General features: G+C 55.1%; 1 protein-coding gene across 3 annotated transcripts in view; it reads left to right on the top strand.

Moving 5' to 3' along the window:
• DLGAP2 (DLG associated protein 2) overlaps positions 1 to 18,486 on the top strand; it is a 484,295-nt gene that overhangs the window by 451,997 nt on the left and 13,812 nt on the right. For all 3 annotated transcript variants that reach the window (XM_019668777.1, XM_019668780.1, XM_019668778.1), the window contains 4 exons: positions 2,307 to 2,656; positions 3,555 to 3,596; positions 9,005 to 9,090; positions 11,126 to 11,541. In XM_019668777.1, the coding sequence (XP_019524322.1) occupies positions 2,307 to 2,656; positions 3,555 to 3,596; positions 9,005 to 9,090; positions 11,126 to 11,541 (894 nt within the window). The remainder of the gene's footprint in view (positions 1 to 2,306; positions 2,657 to 3,554; positions 3,597 to 9,004; positions 9,091 to 11,125; positions 11,542 to 18,486) is intronic.

The raw sequence follows: 18,486 nt of genomic DNA, 5'->3' as shown, positions 1-18,486 counted from the left end.
CTTGTGGTTTAGGTGTTTAGACACCTTAGCAGTTTAGGTCTATGAAACGCGGCTCGTGGCTGTGCTCCTGGGCAGTGCCGTCTAGCACAGAGCCTTTTGCAGATGATCGAGATAAATCTGTGTGTTTGGGGCCCAGTGTTCGTGGGTCAGTCTCCTTCCCTCCCTCCTCTCCACTCTGCCAGCAGCGTCCCCAGCTGCAACCCCTTCCCACCTTCCCGCCAAACTGTCCTTTTGACCCAGGACTTGGAGCAGTTTCTTCAGGACCGCAAGGTCGAGGGTGAACACATGTGGGATTTACTGAGATCAGGTGGAGACAAAAGGCCCCTTAAACCAACCAAAATACTAGAGCCACTTTCACACCAAGGGTGGGCGGGACAGGCCGTGGGTGAGGGTGTGAAGTCACCTGGCCGAGGGCACAGACTCTGGCAGAGGTGACAAGGTGGATAGGAGGCGGCATGAGGCGCCTTCCAGGAGGAAGAGTCCGCCCGGGGGCCGGAGAGGCTGGGCTTCGAGGCCGGGCCCTGGCCATGGGCACCCCTGAGTCTCCTAGAATCAGGCCTGGAATACAGCTGTTTCCAACCATTTTCCTTTAGAGGTTGTTTCATATTCACAGGAAAAGTCTTCAAAAAAATAGATGATTTTAGATGTTTTTCTGGTGTAGGCAAAGTTCAAAGCCGCCTTTCTAAAATTAGCCTTCCTCCATCTGTTTCCTGCCCTCAGATCTTTCCCATGCGTTTTTTTTTTAATGTACCCATTTCGTACATTTTCGTACAAGTTTACGCCTTAAAACTCTATCGTCCTGACATGAAAAACTCATTTTGTTTTGTTTGCCCATGTTTATCTGAGTATCGATTAGGAAAACCCAGCCACACAGATTAAACAATATGATGAATAGGAGGGGACGTCAAAGTCCCCGGGAACAGAGCAGTGGAAATGGGTTTCCGCAGCAGGACATGACTCAGTCCCTAGAGGAGCCTTGCTCAGCCTGTCCCCACGGACATGCTCGGCCCCTGCCAGGACGTCTGTGCTCTGTGCACGTCTGGGCGCGGAGCCAGCCAGCAGCCCTCAGTCTGCACACGCGTGGGGTGCGTCTGTGTCGCTTGACACTGTGGTGGGCACCCCGGTTCCTTTCAGAAGCGCTTCTGTCGGTTCTTCGTTTCCAGATACAGAAAAATAACCGGCAGTGATGGGAAACCGACTCCTACAAACAGGTGCTAGGACTGCCCGTCCTTTGCTGTGACAACAGTGGTGCCCTGAGCCTGGCAAACGCCCCTGACAAATCTTGGGCAGCTTCTACCAGACACCTAACAGTCCCACCTCCAAATGCTTCGGCTTTGCTTCAGGGAGTCACTATGCAGCCCGTGTGCGGCCCATGTGTGTGCAGCCCGTGTGCAGCCCATGTGTGCGGCCCGTGTGTGCAATCCATGTGCAGCCCGTGTGCAGCCTGTGTGTGTAGTCCATGTGTGTGCGGCCCATGTGTGTGGCCTGTGTGTGCAGCCCGTGTGTGCAATCCATGTGCAGCCCGTGTGTGCGGCCCATGTGTGTGCGGCCCGTGTGTGCAATCCGTGTGCAGCTGGTGTGCGGTCTGTGTGTGTGTGGCCCGTGTGTGCAATCCGTGTGCAGCCTGTGTGTGCAGCCCGTGTGCAGCTGGTGCGCGGCCCGTGTGTGCCAGGCGGGGTGAATGGGCTGAAGCTGTTGCTTATGGGCCAGAGGGGAGGGGACTTGGTCAGGATGGATTTGGAGACCTGGTGGCCCTTCTCAGTGACTGTGTTTATCCCCAGGAAGTGAGTACTCATGGGAGCAAACAACCTCCTCATGTTACGTACGCATATTTTCTCCATTATGGAAGGAATACCTGTTCATTATAAACATTTTTAGGATGTACAGAAAACAGAAGAGCAAACAGTCCCCATATTGTCACACAGTGAGGGTCCTGACTAACGGTCGTAGGCGCCTGTCATCTTTCACAAGCACGCTCTCTCTCAGTCTGAGGCAATTTCGTGTATCCTGCCTTTTTGCCAGCCTCACAGAACGAGCACATCCCCAATGCCGTGAGCTGCGTGTAACGCACGGAGCGGTTGCCTTGTCGCCGTTGCCAGATTTCTCAGGTCCTCGTAACGGTTGGGAGCGTGTGCATGTAGACTTCTGCTCACAGCATCCCCCGTGTCGGTCGCTTCCTCAGGCTAGATGCTGGGGACGGACTTGCGTGATGGGTCCTGGGGTGGACGTGGGCCGCCGCCGACCGGATCTCCATGTGGGGGTGGAGGGGCCGTCCGCTTCTGTTGACTCGGCTTCTGTTCTTGCAGCTGTCTCGTACACGAGCTACAAGAAGACGCCGCCCCCCGTGCCCCCACGGACCACCTCCAAGCCACTGATCTCGGTGACGGCGCAGAGCAGCACGGAGTCCACGCAGGACGCCTACCAGGACAGCCGCGCCCAAAGGACGTGCCCGTGGCCCCAGGACGGCCATGGCCTCTACAACTCCACGGACAGTCTGGACAGCAACAAGGCCATGAGCCTGGCCCTGGAGACAGCTGCCGCCCAGCGCCACGTGCCCGACAGCCAGAGCGGCCCGGCGCGGACCAACGACAAGGCCATCCTGGTGTCCAAGGCCGAGGACTTCCTCCGGGGCCCACGCTCCTCCATCGGCGTCCAGGTAGCTCTGCGAGCGCGGCTGGTCCCAGCTGAACCACAGGCCCCTGAGGGCCGGAGGTGCCAGGCGGGTCTCCGTTTGTGTTGCCAGCCTGTAGGTGTGGTAGACAGGCGGCCCCCCAGGGCCACTCAGGTCCCCGTCCCATGCCCTCGCTGCTGCCAAAGGTCCCCTCCCCACCCAGCGCGTTGTCTAGGGGCCACTGGCTGCTTAGCATGGAAACAGGTTGCTCTGATGCTTCAGAAGGAATTTCTTGTTGAAATTGATGTTCAAAGCTTTCCAGTCTTGTGGCCAAACAGGTAAGTGGGGGGAGGACAGGAGTGGGGACAGTACCCAGCGTCACTCCATGGGGGCCGCCCAGGTTCCTTTGGGACGCTCGTCAGGGTCTCAGACCGCCGGGGTCCCAAGCCCCTGCCGAGACGCAGACCTGGCGGTGCCCTCCTGGGCTCGGGGCCCTGCCGTCTCGCTCTCGGCTTCCGCCCGCCCCTCACTCGGTCCAGCACGTCCACTCCAAGCACAGGGTGAGGGGCCTGTTCTGAGACACGGGGCCACCTTCCCGCTCACTTCCCAGCCCAGGGACGGCACAGGACACCACTCACCCCAATGAAACTTCCCCTTGATCTGTCTCGGCGACTGTCCCCTACCAGATCCTGTGACACAGAGGCAGGGTCCCCAAGTCCTTTGCAGATGCTATCCCTCTCTCATTCCTGCCTGTGTCCAGCAGAAGTTTTAAAACTCAGGGGGCCTCACAGCCACCAGGGAGGAGGGCGAGCAGCCCTGACCCCAGCGAGCGAGGGGACGTGCTGGGCGCCCGTGGACGACGGACGGGGAGCAGGCGGGGGGGGGCGCCGCTGGCCGGTCCTCCAAGCCAGGCCCCCACACTGTGGTTCGTTGTTTTGTTTAGGACTCTGAATTCCCAGAGCGTCAGCCATACCCAAGGTCAGATGTAAGTACAAAACGCTCACAGCCCAGAACGCATGAATTTTACTTATCCCCCTTTTCTGGACTGTCCATACAACTGCTCTTGTCACCTGTCCTGATTCTATATGCCAGGCACTGTGCTGGGAGCCCCCATTAGTGCAGGAGACCCTGGCACCCCCATGTGGGAAGCCCCCCGCCCGTGGCGATGCAGGGGCCTCACACAGTCCAGGAACTTGCTGTGGCCACAGCGTTGCACGCGGGGCAGTCAGGGCTCGTGCCGACCATCCTGGCCGCCAGTCACAGCTCGAGACACACGCGAGGTCCCCAAATTAACCAGAGGACTTCGTGTTCTTGGGGCTCATGCACCCTTGTTCCCCTCACGTTCCCAGCCTTTCTCCCGGCTGCCTTCCCACCACGAGGAAGGGTGGGGTGTCACCTTCTGAGCACGTGTCCTGACTTATGTGAATGTAGTGGGGACATAATTCCAAACCCGTCGCCTGAGGTGACTGGGCTGGTGGAGGACGCCCCGCTCCCCACTCACACCCTGCACCGCCCGCTGGCACACAGCTCGCACACTGACCCTCCTGGAAGCCTGTCTGGACACCGTCCCCCAAACTGTGCTCAGCAACGGCCAGGCCATCCCTTCGCCTCTTGAGAACCCAGCGCCCAGCACAGCGCCTGGCACATAGCGAGTGCTTGTAAATGTGGGGAGTGTGTGGGCGGGCGAGTGGGCAGTGAGACAAGTGTGGGTGCAAGAATGCACGTGTCTGACGGCGTCCGCTGTCCTCCACAGCAGAGAGGACACAACCCTACGTGCCCTCGTAGCCTGCTGGCACAGTGAAGTGCATTAAAAAGCCAAAAAAACATCATCACAGAAACTCAAGTGTTAGGGGAAGGAGAAGCCCCCCCAGGTGTGAAGGCAGAAGAGGGTGGACAGCCGACTCGGGGAGGAACGCAGAGACAGAAGGAAGGGCTGGCGCGAGACACAGGAGCCCCGGGAACAGTGCCGAGGGCAGCGTCAGCGTTGTCAGGCCCCAAGTCAGGTAGCGACAGTGACGCGTGGACTGGAAGGCCGTGGACACATCACTGTCCTGGGCTCCTCACCACGTGCCATCATCACGACCCCATGAGCCAGTCGTTTTCACGTCCGGGTTACAGGTGGGGAAACTGAGGCTCAGGGTAAGTGACCTGCCTGAGGGCACATGGCCAGACTGAAGCCAGGAGGGTGGAAAGACGCAGCCCATGGTCCCAAAGGAAATGGGCCGGGGGCGGGAGCCGTCCTGTGAGCCACCTGTGTCTGGTCTGAGCTCGGGCACACGCCACTCTCTGGCCCCTGGTAGACAAGGACCGAGCGGCTCTGGTGGGCTGGTTCTGGCCTGGCCACAGGCTCCCTTCCCAGAGCCACCGCTGACAGGGCGGGGACAGGGGGCAGTCTGCACGCAGACGGGACGGAATTGCCGTGTGCTGCCGACGAGACTTCACACAGCTGCACGTGTCCTCAGGCCCTGAGTGAGCCACCGACGTGCGGCCACGGTGCCCTCTGTCCCCGTCCCCGCAGGCCACTCACGCCTGTCTCCTGGGCTTGGGTCACAGCTGCAGGCCCAGCGGGCTGTCATCCGACCGAACCCCTGCCCTGGCCCAGTGGTGACGTCTCACTACTCTGTGTTCGTGTGTGGTTTTATGTGCGACTTGTCTGCATTGCAGAGGTTTTCCTTTTCCGTTGTGTGTGTGTGTTTGTAGAATGTCCCCAGACCCCGCCGCTGGCTGCACCACCCAGGACCTTTCAAGCCCGCCTGCCTCAGTAGCCCGGTGCTTAACTGGGAGCAGTCACCGCCGTCACCCCAGCTTGCAGGTGATGGGTGGCGGCCTCGGAATGCCTGTTACTGTTCAGTGTCAGTGTCGTCCCTGAGAATGTAGGTTTACCCACGAACCATGGTCCCGCTGGCAGCCTGGGCCACGCGTCCCCCAGGGGCTCCGAGCCCTTCAGGGAAGCAGGCTGCAAATCATGTTTAAGTCTGGACTCAGGAAAGGTCTTGCGGGAATGCAGCACCTTTGTGTCAGCCGTGCCCCTGCCGGCCACGTGCAAGCTTTCAATGGCAGCTACGGTGAGCTGGGCTGAGACCCGCGCTCCAGGCCGGTGGTGCTGGTACCGGCTCCTGCCAGGGTCCCCATTCAGGTCCCTCAGAAACCTGGAGCTTAGACGACAGCTCATCAGCCCTGACTTCCCACAAACCCAGGCCACGCACGAGGCGGGGACCAGGGCACACGGGGCCCCGCTTGCTCCCAGCTCACACCCCACAACACGCTCTCTCTCACACATGTGCGCACACGCGCCAGCCACACGGAACTCCTTGTCCCCCAGACAGGTCACGTTCAGGAAGGCCTCCCTCCCACCTGTCATCGGGGCCTGACGAGGCCTGGGGAGTGACATGGGGGCTCCGGGTCCCCTGGGGCCTGAACGCCCCTCTCAGAAGGCGCCCCCACTCCGTGGTGAGCCCTCACACAGCACTTGCCAGAGACCCAGGTCACTGAAGACCCAGCGCCTTTGCTGCCTCGGCGTCTCCTCAGGGCCTAGAATACCTGGGTCTCGTGAAAATGAAAGCGTGCATTCATTGCTCAAAGCTTTTAAAACCCATTTCCACTTGTGTCCAGAATTCCTTCTTGGGAGCAGAGTCTTTTGATTTCCTTTCCCATGTGCGAAATAGAAATTCCTTTTCTTTTCCTAAATTTGCTTCCCCCCCCCCCATCCATAATATATAAAGCTGTCTACGCCCCGGACTCCTGAAACTGATAAATAGATTGCCCATCCTGCTGTACATGATTCTATTGCATCCCCTCAGCCTTTCCCTTCATTTTTCTCAGAAAGTTCCAGGCCTTGAGCGCAATGCCCATGTCACTACAGCCCGACGGCCTTAGAGCCGAGAGGAGAGGCCTCGGTTCTCGTGTGGACTCACTTACCTGGGTCCGGCCTCCTGTGCAGAGCTCCTCGTCAGGCCAGCAAGGTGTTTGGTGTTCCCGCAATTTTAAGATCAGGAAGAAAGGTCTCAACAGAATTTAAAGACTTACCTCAGAGTCCCGCGGCCAATCTGACTGGCTCCAAAAGCTATATTGTTCTCATTCGCTATAAAAATAAGATAATTATAATAGAGAAAATGTGGGGACTAGAGGAGGGAAGAAGCAAACCCTGTTCCATCAGGGTTGTCTTTCGTAGTCACTTACATAGTGTGTTTACGTATCTGTGTGTGTTTCGTGTACACACACATCTTTATTCGCGCCGCCCGTAACGTGCCCTGTTCAGACTACATTGTAGCATAAGCGTCCTTCACGATAAGTGTTTACAACCATCATCGCAGGAAGGAGGCCGTGCTCTGTCCTAAGTGCTAATTCACTGCGTGTTGCTGTTCTACTTTGCCATCCCTAATTTTCCCATGTCACCTTATAAATAATGCGATGATGAAAGCCTCACACATTTGTCAGAGTTCAAGATACTTTCTTTAGACTAGAATCCTAAAAGTGACAAATATTCTGAACATCCTTATGATAAAAATGAGTGCTCTTTCCATTAGAAAAATGTCTCTAAAAGCATACTTATGGACTGATTTCACCCACGTTGTGTATCTATCGAATTTGACAGTATCCACCCAAACTGTAGAATGCGACACCTTTGACCCAGCAAACACATTGGCTGTGAGTGTATTCGCAGAAGCTTGCGTTCACACACACGTGCAGGCATGTATTTATAGCAGCAGCATTTATAACGGCAGAAAACTAAAAATAAATAAATCCTCCCTCCAGTGAAGACTGAGTTACATCGTGAAACGGAGCAGCAGGCAGCTACAGCTCAGGGAGCATCTGTCCTGACATGGGACACAACCCTAAATACACTGATTTTTATTGAGATCGTCTGTGTAAAATAATAGTGAAAATAACCCCCACGCCCAGCATGAATAACAAATAAAATGCATTAAAACCGTGGCCCACCTAAAACTAGGAGGAGAAATGTGATCTCACGGCTAGGATTTTCATTCAAGCATGTTCTTCCTCCTGCAGCTGGCCCGTTGCCTCTCCCAGCTGTCAAACGTGCTGCACAGACGGCCAACTTCAGTGCATGTTTTCAGAATTATGCCAGTGAAGAATGGGGGGGCCCGACCGTTCTCCACGGCTCAGTGACTGACTGCGACCTCGGGGGCCTCCCCGTGGCTCAGGCCAGAGAGACCCAGGCGTGAAGCTGGCTCTGCCCCCCCCCCGACAAGCTGTGCACCCCTGGGGAAGTTACTCACCTTCTCTGACCCCTCAGCTGTTGCGTGTGGCTAGAGGCAACAGTGCACTGTGTGCAAAACATCTGTTCTGCTCTTTGCACAGGGGCTGGTGCCTGGGGACAGAGAATAAGCGTCAGCGGGCAGCGCCATCACTTCTGTGAGCCACAGACCTAGTCGGCCTCGATGGCCTCACTTAGCCTCTGCGCAGCCGCAGATTACGATGCCAGTGGCTAAGTGTGCCTTTTCTCTCGTAACCCACATAAGTACGTGCGTAATAGTTTGTAGCTTATCCTTCAATATTTCTAAGGAAAGACGTGTTTTGCAACTTAGTTACGATATTCTGGATTGCGCTTGGAGTCCTATCAATACAATAGGCAATATTTTCTGTGAAAAAGGAAAGGGACAGTTGAGTAGCTGGGATAATATTTATGACTAAACTCACCTTAGGTTCCGCAGACTTTTCATACTGAGAGCTCTGGGTTTTGGTTTGCGGATTTTTGTTTTTTGTTTTAGAAAATGTGCTGTGCTAGAAGTCCTCCAGCTGACGACCCTTACAGCGTCTGTGGTTGGGGAGACTTGGAGGCAGATACAGCCAGTGAGGACCTTGTGTCGCATGCACAGACCCTGTCCCCTTTCTCGCCCTGCTGGGTATAGTCCTATTAGCAGGGGTGACAGCCACGCATGGGGCTGGTGGGGGCCACCACCTCGGAGCCCCTGCTCAAGGCCTGGGTTCCCCTCGGAGTGTTTGTGTGGCTGCCACCATCAGCACAGTCCTATCGAGTCGCCTACTTGTCGTTCGCTGTCTGCTTCCTGCTGTACGTACTTCACTGTGGGGTGTGATAAGACCTTATATAATATGATAAGTCCTATAATAATGCAATCTGAAGAAGCCAGATTTGCCTGAGCTGAACTAAGTGATTTTATTTGCTTGCCTTTAAAAGACCAAAGTGCAGGGTTGAGTTCAAGCAGTTGTGTAATATTTGACGAAACACAGTAGCAGCAAAATGACACCAACGTGCGTGCCTTTCCCTCTGTTTGTGATGTTACCAGGTCGAGTGCATCTCTGCATTAATGACACACATGTGATTAATCCCAGCACATGAACACACAGAAAGATAGTCCCTGGCGGGGTCCCTCGTCTCGGCTCTAAACGGGGTGTTCTGTGTTGAACTAGGTGGAAAGCGCGGCAGATTCCGACACGGAGAGCCGCGGGCTGCGGGAGTACCACTCGGTGGGCGTGCAGGTGGAGGACGCGCAGCGGTAAGTCAGCCTCTGTGGCTCGCGCTGCTCAGCAGTGGGTGAGAGGCCGGCCGGCCGCAGGCCTCCCGGTCATGCTGACTGTCGGTAACTCACACCATTTGTGGAGACGCAGTCATGTAGTTGTGTTTTTCTGTTTCCCCCATTCAAGTATGAACCGATATCTGCCCGTGCCCTGTTTTTGCAAGAGGCAGGGGTGAGTCTTCCTAAAGTAATTTGCCACCCTTGACCGCAGAGGGCTGACAGCTTGGAAAGTTGGTCCTTTATCCAAAGGGAAAACATAGGCTGAGGTGAAGCAAAGCCGTGTTTTCTCACCTTATCATGTGAAGAGTAAAAAAGGAAAACGGGGAGAGAATGAAAGCTTAGGACCTTAGCTATTTCATGATTGTTTCACGTAACAGGACCACCTCTGACTAAAACACAGAGCTGTCCAGTACAGTGCTGTTATTTTTGTAACAAGCAGGCTGATTGTTTTATATTTAAATTAGCATACCCTGTAAGTTTTATAAAAGCCATACATTTTAATGAGCACATTACCCCTGGGACTTCAATCAGCATCTGGTTGGTAAAGCCCTGGGCGACGTCGCTCAGAGTGGAGGGTTTTCAGGCCCAGCCCATAAAGATTTTGACAGAAAGGAAATTCAGACCAAACCGATGGCTCCCCGGGTTTCCAGTAGACCTCTTAGAAACAGGCGTGTCTGCGCCTGGGGTTCCAGCTGCTGCTTCCGTCCCCACCGGCAGCTTGTTGTCCGTCTCCTCCAGCAGAGGGATAAGCTGGAAATTCAGCGGCAGCTGCAGTCACAGCTGAGTGCCATCTGCGGGCCGGTTCAGGGTGGGGGGCCAGACGCATAGCTGGGTACAGTTCGGATGTGTGCACACTCACATAGCTTTCATCCATCCATGTCTGAACTCCAATTATACGCGTGTTCCTGTCAGTCATTTCAGTAATTAGTTATGTGTAAATGGGTGACACTCACATACATACGATGCAAATGTCTGTAAAATTCCCGCTGGGGCCAGCCAAGTGGCTCATTTGGTTAAGAGTCGGCTTAAGAGCGTGAGCTCTGAGCAACAGAGCTGCCGGTTCGATTCTCACATGGGCCAGTGAGCTGCGCCCGAGATGAGCTGCCGCTGAGCTGCCAACAAATGGCAGGATGGCTCAGCTGATGTAACAACAAGATTGCCTGTTCGATGGTGAGCTATGCCCACCCGCGCATAAGACTGACCTCGGCACCTTGAGCTGAGCTGCCGCCCGGATGGCTCAGTGGATAGAGCGTGCGCTCTTAACAACAAGGCTGCCGGTTCAACTCCCGCATAGGATGGTGGCTACGCCCACCCACAACTAAGATTGTAACACAGCATCTTGAGCTTAGAGGCCATGAGCTGCCGACAGGAAGCCAGATAGTGACTGGCGCCCTCCACAGCAAAGATTGAAGAACAACAACTTGGCTGGTCCCCCTCCCCCAATTCCCCAACACTGTTCCCCTCCCCCAATTCCCCAATTGAAAAAAAAAACCCTGCTGAAGTCAGGTTTGCACTCATTAATTTACATAAAAGATTCAGTGAGGATGATACCAAGTTGTTCAGCTGGGAGAAGAGACTTGAGCCCTGACATGTGATGTGGTTAGTGACCACAGATCAGCAGGACACAGTGGCCACCACAAAAAAGAAGAAACTCAGGGCTTCGTTTCACAGGCTTTCCGTGGGGGCCGTGTAAACTTGTACACGTTTCTGAGAGGAAGGGGACCGTCCAAGATGGTGGCCTCACGGAGCCCAGTGACCCCACTGTGTCCTGCAATTGACTCAGATTTTAGGGGGTGCTGTTTAGACATTGAGACTTAGGTAGATGTTAGCGGCTCATTATTTGCAAAGCCAGGTGTTGTTTCGTAGAGGAAACACCAAGATACCCCTGACGAAGCTGCAGACGCTGGGGCCCTTGAGTCCTCAGTGAGACGTGTCCTTTACCGGCTGCACTTTGGTTCCTTGCACAACGTCGTCTCAGAAAGGCTTCCGTTTGTCTTCCTTCCCTCCTGTGCAGACACGGACGCTTCAAGCGTTCCAACAGCGTGACGGCCGCGGTGCAGGCGGACCTGGAGCTGGAGGGCTTCCCGGGACACATCACCATGGAGGACAAGGGCCTCCAGTTCGGGTCCTCCTTCCAGCGGCACTCGGAGCCCAGCACCCCCACGCAGTACGGGGCGCTGAGGACTGTGCGCACCCAGGGGCTCTTCAGCTACCGAGAAGACTACCGGACACCCGTGGACACGGCAAACCTGCCCCCGCCGGAGCCCTGGCTGGAGCCGGCCACCGACACCGCGGACAGCGGGAGGATGTCCCCGTGCCGCAGGGACGGCTCCTGGTTCCTGAAGCTGCTGCACACGGAGACCAAGAGGATGGAAGGCTGGTGTAAGGAGATGGAACGGGAGGCCGAGGAGAACGACCTCGCGGAAGAAAGTAAGCATGCGGGTCGCGGGGGCTCTGGGTAAAACCACAGCACGGCGTGTTATGGAGGGGGTCCCTTGGATGGTGGAGTAAATTACAGCAAGCGGGCTTCCTGCCGGCGCCCCTCAAGTCTGAGAAAAGCAATCGCTAAAATAGTGAAGGGACCCTTCGTTGTGTGCGGTCGCGCAATGGGTCGCTGGGGCCAGCCACGTCCCAGGTGCCACCCTGGCCTTGTGTCCACGTACCGGTTCTTTTTAGTTCTTGTAGCAGCTCAATGTCGGGCATTTCAACCGTTTTCTAGAATCGTCACCATCCCATGTTTATAAGAAATTGCTGTGTCTTTGTACGAAAGAAAGGTTGCTGATGAGTGAAAGATTCAGCTGGTCAGCAAGGGGTTGGCGGGGCCCCCTCGCTGTCTGTCCTCGGGGCCAAGTGGCACCTGTGTGGCTTCCCTGACCAGCGTGGCCAGTGCAGACCTGCTCCAAACCCTGTGGCTCCTGCGGTCTCTGCCTCTGCGCACAAGGGGACGGTGCCCCGTACTCTCCCTCTGCCCCCATTCAGCTGGAGGAGCCTGTCACCAGGATTGTCCCAGAGCAGCATCCTTTGTGACTTCTACAGACACCGCCTGCCTCTTTATAGGTCAAGAACACCCAGAGCGTAATCGTGATAGACTCAGAGCTATCGCTTGTCCATGCTTAACAAAACAGCTTCGCAGGGGCGTTTCTGAGGCCTGGGCTGGATGGGTCGTGGCCTGTGTGTGTGTCTTTTTTCTTTAACCATGACCTCCTCTGTACACTAACTAGGTCACTATGTTCTGAAGTTGCAGAGGATGGCGGGTGTCCTTGGGGACGTGGCCCTGACCTTGCATTTCTGGGTGACCGCTGCAGTCGCCAAGGTCAGGGGCCCGAGCCATGCAGACATGTCAGAGAGGGACCTGTGTGGACTGGACCCGAGGTGCGCAGCGGCCCTGGGATCTAGGACTCCTGGAAATAGTGGGTGTGTGGACCGTGAGGCCTCAGGACTTAGGGTGCCGACTGGGAAGAAAGGAGGCATAGCCTATGAGTTGCTAAGTCTGCTCTCCAGGTTTCCCTCCCCATCTCCCGGGCTCTTGCAGCCCTGCCCAGGCTGGTACCCGGCGCCAAGCATCGTGGAGGATGTGTCCCCAGCCGGCCACGCCCGGGGCGGCGGTGCTGGTCCACAAGCACGTGTCCACATGCACCGTGTGTTCAGGGGTCGTGATTCTAATGTTAGAGACCACTCACTTCCTGCCACGCGCTTCACTGGCCAAAAGCGTTTTAACCGTAACAGGATTTGTAATCTTTATCACAAAGATAAAACGTGAAATTGCCTAAGTTGACAGGAAATTGGAGTTCAAAGGTCCGGCCCGCCCCCGGGGGCGTGTGGGGGGGAGGGGTGCGCATGTGCCCTCTGCCCATCAGGACACACCTGGGTGTCCTGTGGCTGCTTCGTGACCAGCTGTGGTGAGCAGGGCACAGGACACACGCTGAGCGGGAGGGAACCCTTGTCAGGTCCTGGCCCGCGACACGCCCACGAAGCTGTATTCTGCAGTCGTGCCCGTTTTCGCCATTTGGGGCGCGTCGGAGAAACCCCAGGCTCCCGTGTGTGGAGGGAACCAGACGGCAGTGGCTTGTAGGGCGACGCGGAGCAGTGAGGGCCTCATCCTGCCTGTCCACGTTCAGGGCATACCTTTAACTTAGTCATTAGGTTTTCAAGGATTATAGTTTTTAAAAAGATACATTTTTTAAAAAGAAATCTCTACACCAGCACGCAGAGGACACCCACCTGCCCCACCCCTGGGCCAAGCGCTTTCCAGACCAGGAAGGTGTGTCACCATCATGTGACACGTAGATAGTGCTGTCACCATTAGAAAAACACAGACACTCAGCTCGGAGAGGCGAGCACCCTGCCCCAAACCGCAGAGTGCAGCAATGAGCCAGCTCCGAGTCCGGCTGTCGGGGGGAGGACCCCACTCCCAGCCCGGCTGTCCCGTCAGCCTGTGAAGACCGTCCTGGCTGGGAGCTCCCGCCTCTGGCCATCAGCAGGGCCCCGTCTGCCACCTCAGGAAACAGCAGCCCTGCCCCTGGCCAGTGACGCCATTCCCACCCGCTGGCCGGAGCCGAGCCCCGTCTGTGGCCCCGAGAGAACCCCTGAGCCCGTAAGACACGCGCTTAGGTTATTGGCCAGCCATGGACACTGAGGTGAAAGTGAGAAGGAGGCGGCTCGTCCTCCAGTGAAGCACGAAGGTCTGACGATGGAAAGGCTAAAAAGCATTGTCACGGCTCTCTCGTCACCCGGGGCACTCGAGAAAATTCCAGGAATAATGCCATTAATGGACTATGTAGGAAATTCAATTTGAGGACCTAAAATGACCCAAATCAACAGTGAGGTTGCATCATCTTAGGATGCATGCGGTTTAAAAAGCAGTTGCCTTGTGGTGATCCGGTGTCTGGAGAACACGATTTTCCTCAGCAAGGCAGAGCGGGAGGTGAGCTCCGACGGCCCCTAAACAAGCTTGTAAAGCCCCTTTGAGCCTTTGGGATCTCCTTCTGGATTCTTCCATTAACATAAACCTCCAACAGATGTTCACGAGTGGCAGCCACTGTCCGAGAGGCTGCGGGCGGACACAGGCGAGGAAGGTGCAGTGCAGACCTGATGGCAGTGACCTGGGAGTGGCAGCGGAAGCCCAGGGCGAAACCACTCGTAGTGATGGGCGATACACACGACGGGTGTGATGCGAACAGGGCAGCTGACCGGCACGAGGGTCTCAGGTGTCAGGGGGGCCTTCCACGGGGACACTTCTGAGAAGGCTTCACAGTGAAGGTGACATTGTCCTGGACCTGGAAGGGGGTTGGCTTTGGTCAAGCAGGTGGGCCCGGGAGAGGCCAAGACTGGGGGACGAGCCCCTGTGTTCCCACCTCTCTGAGAAGACTTCACTTAGACGTGGCCCTTCCCACCTGCCTGTGAAAGAAACTGGGCCACTGACCGCTCGGAGCCCCGGGACTCTGCCATTCTCCACCCACTGGGCACGTGCGCTTCTCAAAGGGCAGGCAGGGCAGCCCCTGTGTCTTCCCAAAGTTCTGCCCTCTGCTGTTGCTTGAGACCGTGAGCATTTATGCTTGATGCATTTATCATCCGCCAACAGTGCCTGGACCGTGCGTGGCCCCCAGTCCTCTGTCACTGAGAATTAGAAGAGGGGGCAGTCACAGTGCACACGGGTGTTCATAATGTGCTCACACCTTCGTAAAAGCGGAGCCTCTACGTGCAGCGAGGCCCTCAGCCGCCCTCGGCCGCGCACGTGTCCTGAGCTCCGCTCTACAGGTACCTGCTCAGGAATTCGACTTTGCGTGGGGTTTGTCAGCTATGACTTAATAACTACATGTAATTGCATTGCTGTAGTCCTGGATGCAAGAACAGAAACCTGCCCACTTGACACTTTCTGTGATTTTCCTAACTACTTAGGGTTCCCAGCTGCCCTAAGTGCACAAGGAGACAAAACGCTTACTACGTGTCTCCCACGTGCTTCTCACAGAAACGAGCACCAGAGCAGTCAGGTTTACACGTGTCCCTAACAGTTTTTCAAAGGTAAGGTAACCTCTGATCCTAGTCCCAGTTCAAGAAAAGATACAGGGTTATTGGCTACGGCACTTTTAGAAAGTAATGATTAAATGAAATGGCTTGTTAAACCACAACCCTGGGCTCTGAATATTGAAAGTTCCATTACATGGAATAATTTTTTTCCAAACTGTAATTCTGTGATCACAGTTCACTGAGCTGATTGAACGAATTGACATTTTCAGTCCTCTGTGGTTTATAAAAACTATCGTGCGCTTAGATAAATACTGGTTTACGTTAAGTCCTATTAGCGCAGGCTTCCTATTGTTAACACATAGATACAATCTGGAGGGATTGTAAACCATTACTAGACTGCTGTTTGGGGATTTTTGTATTAATTATGTTAAACCAAACGAGTAAATAGGATATAGTGAAACAAAAAAATAAATCAGGTGTTTTCTGAAATAAAAGAAATTGTTCCAAAGCTACAGCGGTCTTGTCTGGTAGGTCCATGGAGCTGCAAGCCAGGAGAGCTGGATGAGAGGGTCTTCCTAGAGGTGTCGCCCCAGAAAACTCGGCCCACAGTCAGTCGCAGTGATCTCAAGGTCACCTGGTAGACAGACCTTGACCCATAGGCTGGAAGGACGGGGGCTTTAGTGCTTTCCTCACCCAAAGGCCCCTGTTACTAAGACTGTGTGAGGGCCGCCTGCCCAGGGTCACCTCATAGTCACAGGGGCTGGATCAGATGTGTGGCGCCGGGTCCCCGTCTCCACGCTGAGGCCCGTGACCTGGGGGGANAAGAACAGAAACCTGCCCACTTGACACTTTCTGTGATTTTCCTAACTACTTAGGGTTCCCAGCTGCCCTAAGTGCACAAGGAGACAAAACGCTTACTACGTGTCTCCCACGTGCTTCTCACAGAAACGAGCACCAGAGCAGTCAGGTTTACACGTGTCCCTAACAGTTTTTCAAAGGTAAGGTAACCTCTGATCCTAGTCCCAGTTCAAGAAAAGATACAGGGTTATTGGCTACGGCACTTTTAGAAAGTAATGATTAAATGAAATGGCTTGTTAAACCACAACCCTGGGCTCTGAATATTGAAAGTTCCATTACATGGAATAATTTTTTTCCAAACTGTAATTCTGTGATCACAGTTCACTGAGCTGATTGAACGAATTGACATTTTCAGTCCTCTGTGGTTTATAAAAACTATCGTGCGCTTAGATAAATACTGGTTTACGTTAAGTCCTATTAGCGCAGGCTTCCTATTGTTAACACATAGATACAATCTGGAGGGATTGTAAACCATTACTAGACTGCTGTTTGGGGATTTTTGTATTAATTATGTTAAACCAAACGAGTAAGTAGGATATAGTGAAACAAAAAAATAAATCAGATGTTTTCTGAAATAAAAGAAATTGTTCCAAAGCTACAGCGGTCTTGTCTGGTAGGTCCATGGAGCTGCGAGCCAGGAGAGCTGGATGAGAGGGTCTTCCTAGAGGTGTCGCCCCAGAAAACTCGGCCCACAGTCAGTCGCAGTGATCTCAAGGTCACCTGGTAGACAGACCTTGACCCATAGGCTGGAAGGACGGGGGCTTTAGTGCTTTCCTCACCCAAAGGCCCCTGTTACTAAGACTGTGTGAGGGCCGCCTGCCCAGGGTCACCTCATAGTCACAGGGGCTGGATCAGATGTGTGGCGCCGGGTCCCCGTCTCCACGCTGAGGCCCGTGACCTGGGGGGATGCTATCTCAGCTGGCTGTGCAGTGGCCACAGGAAGAGCAGACGACAGGCAGCTCTGAGTGACCCGAGGAGGCGTGGTCTGCGTCCTGAAGCCGGGGGTGAGCAGGACACGGGCCACAGAGAAACCACACCGCGTCTGCAGTTGCCGGCACGTCTCAGATCAGCAGAGTGATGACACAGTGCAGAGTCAGAACAACAACGATCGTTCTGCGCAGGTCACATGCTGTGTGCCCAGTGGCCACTGCCACCTATAGGGACCTGACAGCCTGGTGGGCAGCCACTGCCTCCAGCCTTCCGACTGTGCCAGGTCCTATGGGGACGTCCCACACGTGTCAGCCCCCATGGCCGTGCAGAGAAACGTGTGCTCGATCAGCATGAAAACGGTGATGTTGGACCTGAAGGCGGAGCTGCGATCCCCACACCCGCTCGCTATGCGACCCCCCGAGGGGTCCCAGGAGACCAGAGTGCCAGCACATCCTAAACGAGGGCTTCGAACCTCCTGCAGACACTGCAGACCCATTCCAATCGGGAAGACAAGGGAAGCGCAAATGTTGTCTGTGAAACGCACTGTGTAGCGCATGTGGACAGAGCCGGAGCCTGCAGAATTGCGTGAAAAATAAACTAAAGGAGCAAGTAAGCTAATCACACTGTACTTCAGAGCGAGGCTTGTGTCAGGCACTCTGCAAATTTGCACTCTGATGAGCACTGGTCCTTATCTACAGCTCTTAAAAGAAAACGTGTCTAAACTAGGACAAAATTAGGGAAGTGTAGTGGAAAAGAATAAACTGAATTTTCCTTCAGTTCTTTGCAATTACAGAAGCCCTTTCCAATACAAGCACCAGACAGAACCGTCCGCCGTCACCGACCAGCACGTCCTCCTGCCATCAGCTCCCTCCTCGTCCGGCCCAGCAGCAGCGACTCTCAGCCTTCGTGACAACCTTTCCTTCGCTGCCTCAGATCAGCGTCCAGAGAGCCCGTCCACCTGTCCTGTTATTATCAGTACCTCTGTTGAATTAGATTTTCAGAAGAATATGAAAATTAGAGATTAAAACTTGAAACCGTATAAAACGACTGAGTTTTCAATTACCGCCTGAGGGAGTGCATCTTTTTGTCCCTGTCTCTGTTCCTGCAGCAGCAGCTGGATGAAAACCCGTCTCAGGGCTTGCATCCGTCATGTGGGCGCTGGGGGTTCGCACACGGGAGGCAGCGTTTCAAACCCCAGCTGGTTCCCGCCCTCGCCAGCAGTGAGCCCGGGCTGTGGGGACGTGTTCAGTGTGGGGTCAGAACGTGAACATGTGTGAGGGCCCTCGGACCTCCCCCAGCCCGTCCCCCACCCCCACACGCCACCTGGGCACCCACCTCTGCCCCCCCCACCTGCCGGCTGCCTGGTCGGATCGAGGTGGCCTGTGGGGGGAGATGGTGGGGGGGTGGCCCAGGACGGGGCTGGGACTAGAAGACACGCGAGCCCAGGGCAAGTACATGACCACCCACCGCGCGTTCTCTCTTTCAGCTCTGCAAGGATGCCAAGGTGTCATCCAACCTATTCACGTTGATTAGAAGTGACATTTTTAAACTTTTACTGTTGTAGAAGCAATCTAGCATTAGACGATATGAGGGAGCGATGGACTTCCTAGGGACGGTCCT

Source organism: Hipposideros armiger, unplaced genomic scaffold (assembly GCF_001890085.2).
Source record: "Hipposideros armiger isolate ML-2016 unplaced genomic scaffold, ASM189008v1 scaffold_538, whole genome shotgun sequence".
NCBI lineage: Eukaryota > Metazoa > Chordata > Mammalia > Chiroptera > Hipposideridae > Hipposideros > Hipposideros armiger.
This window is presented reverse-complemented; position numbering and strand designations above follow the sequence as displayed.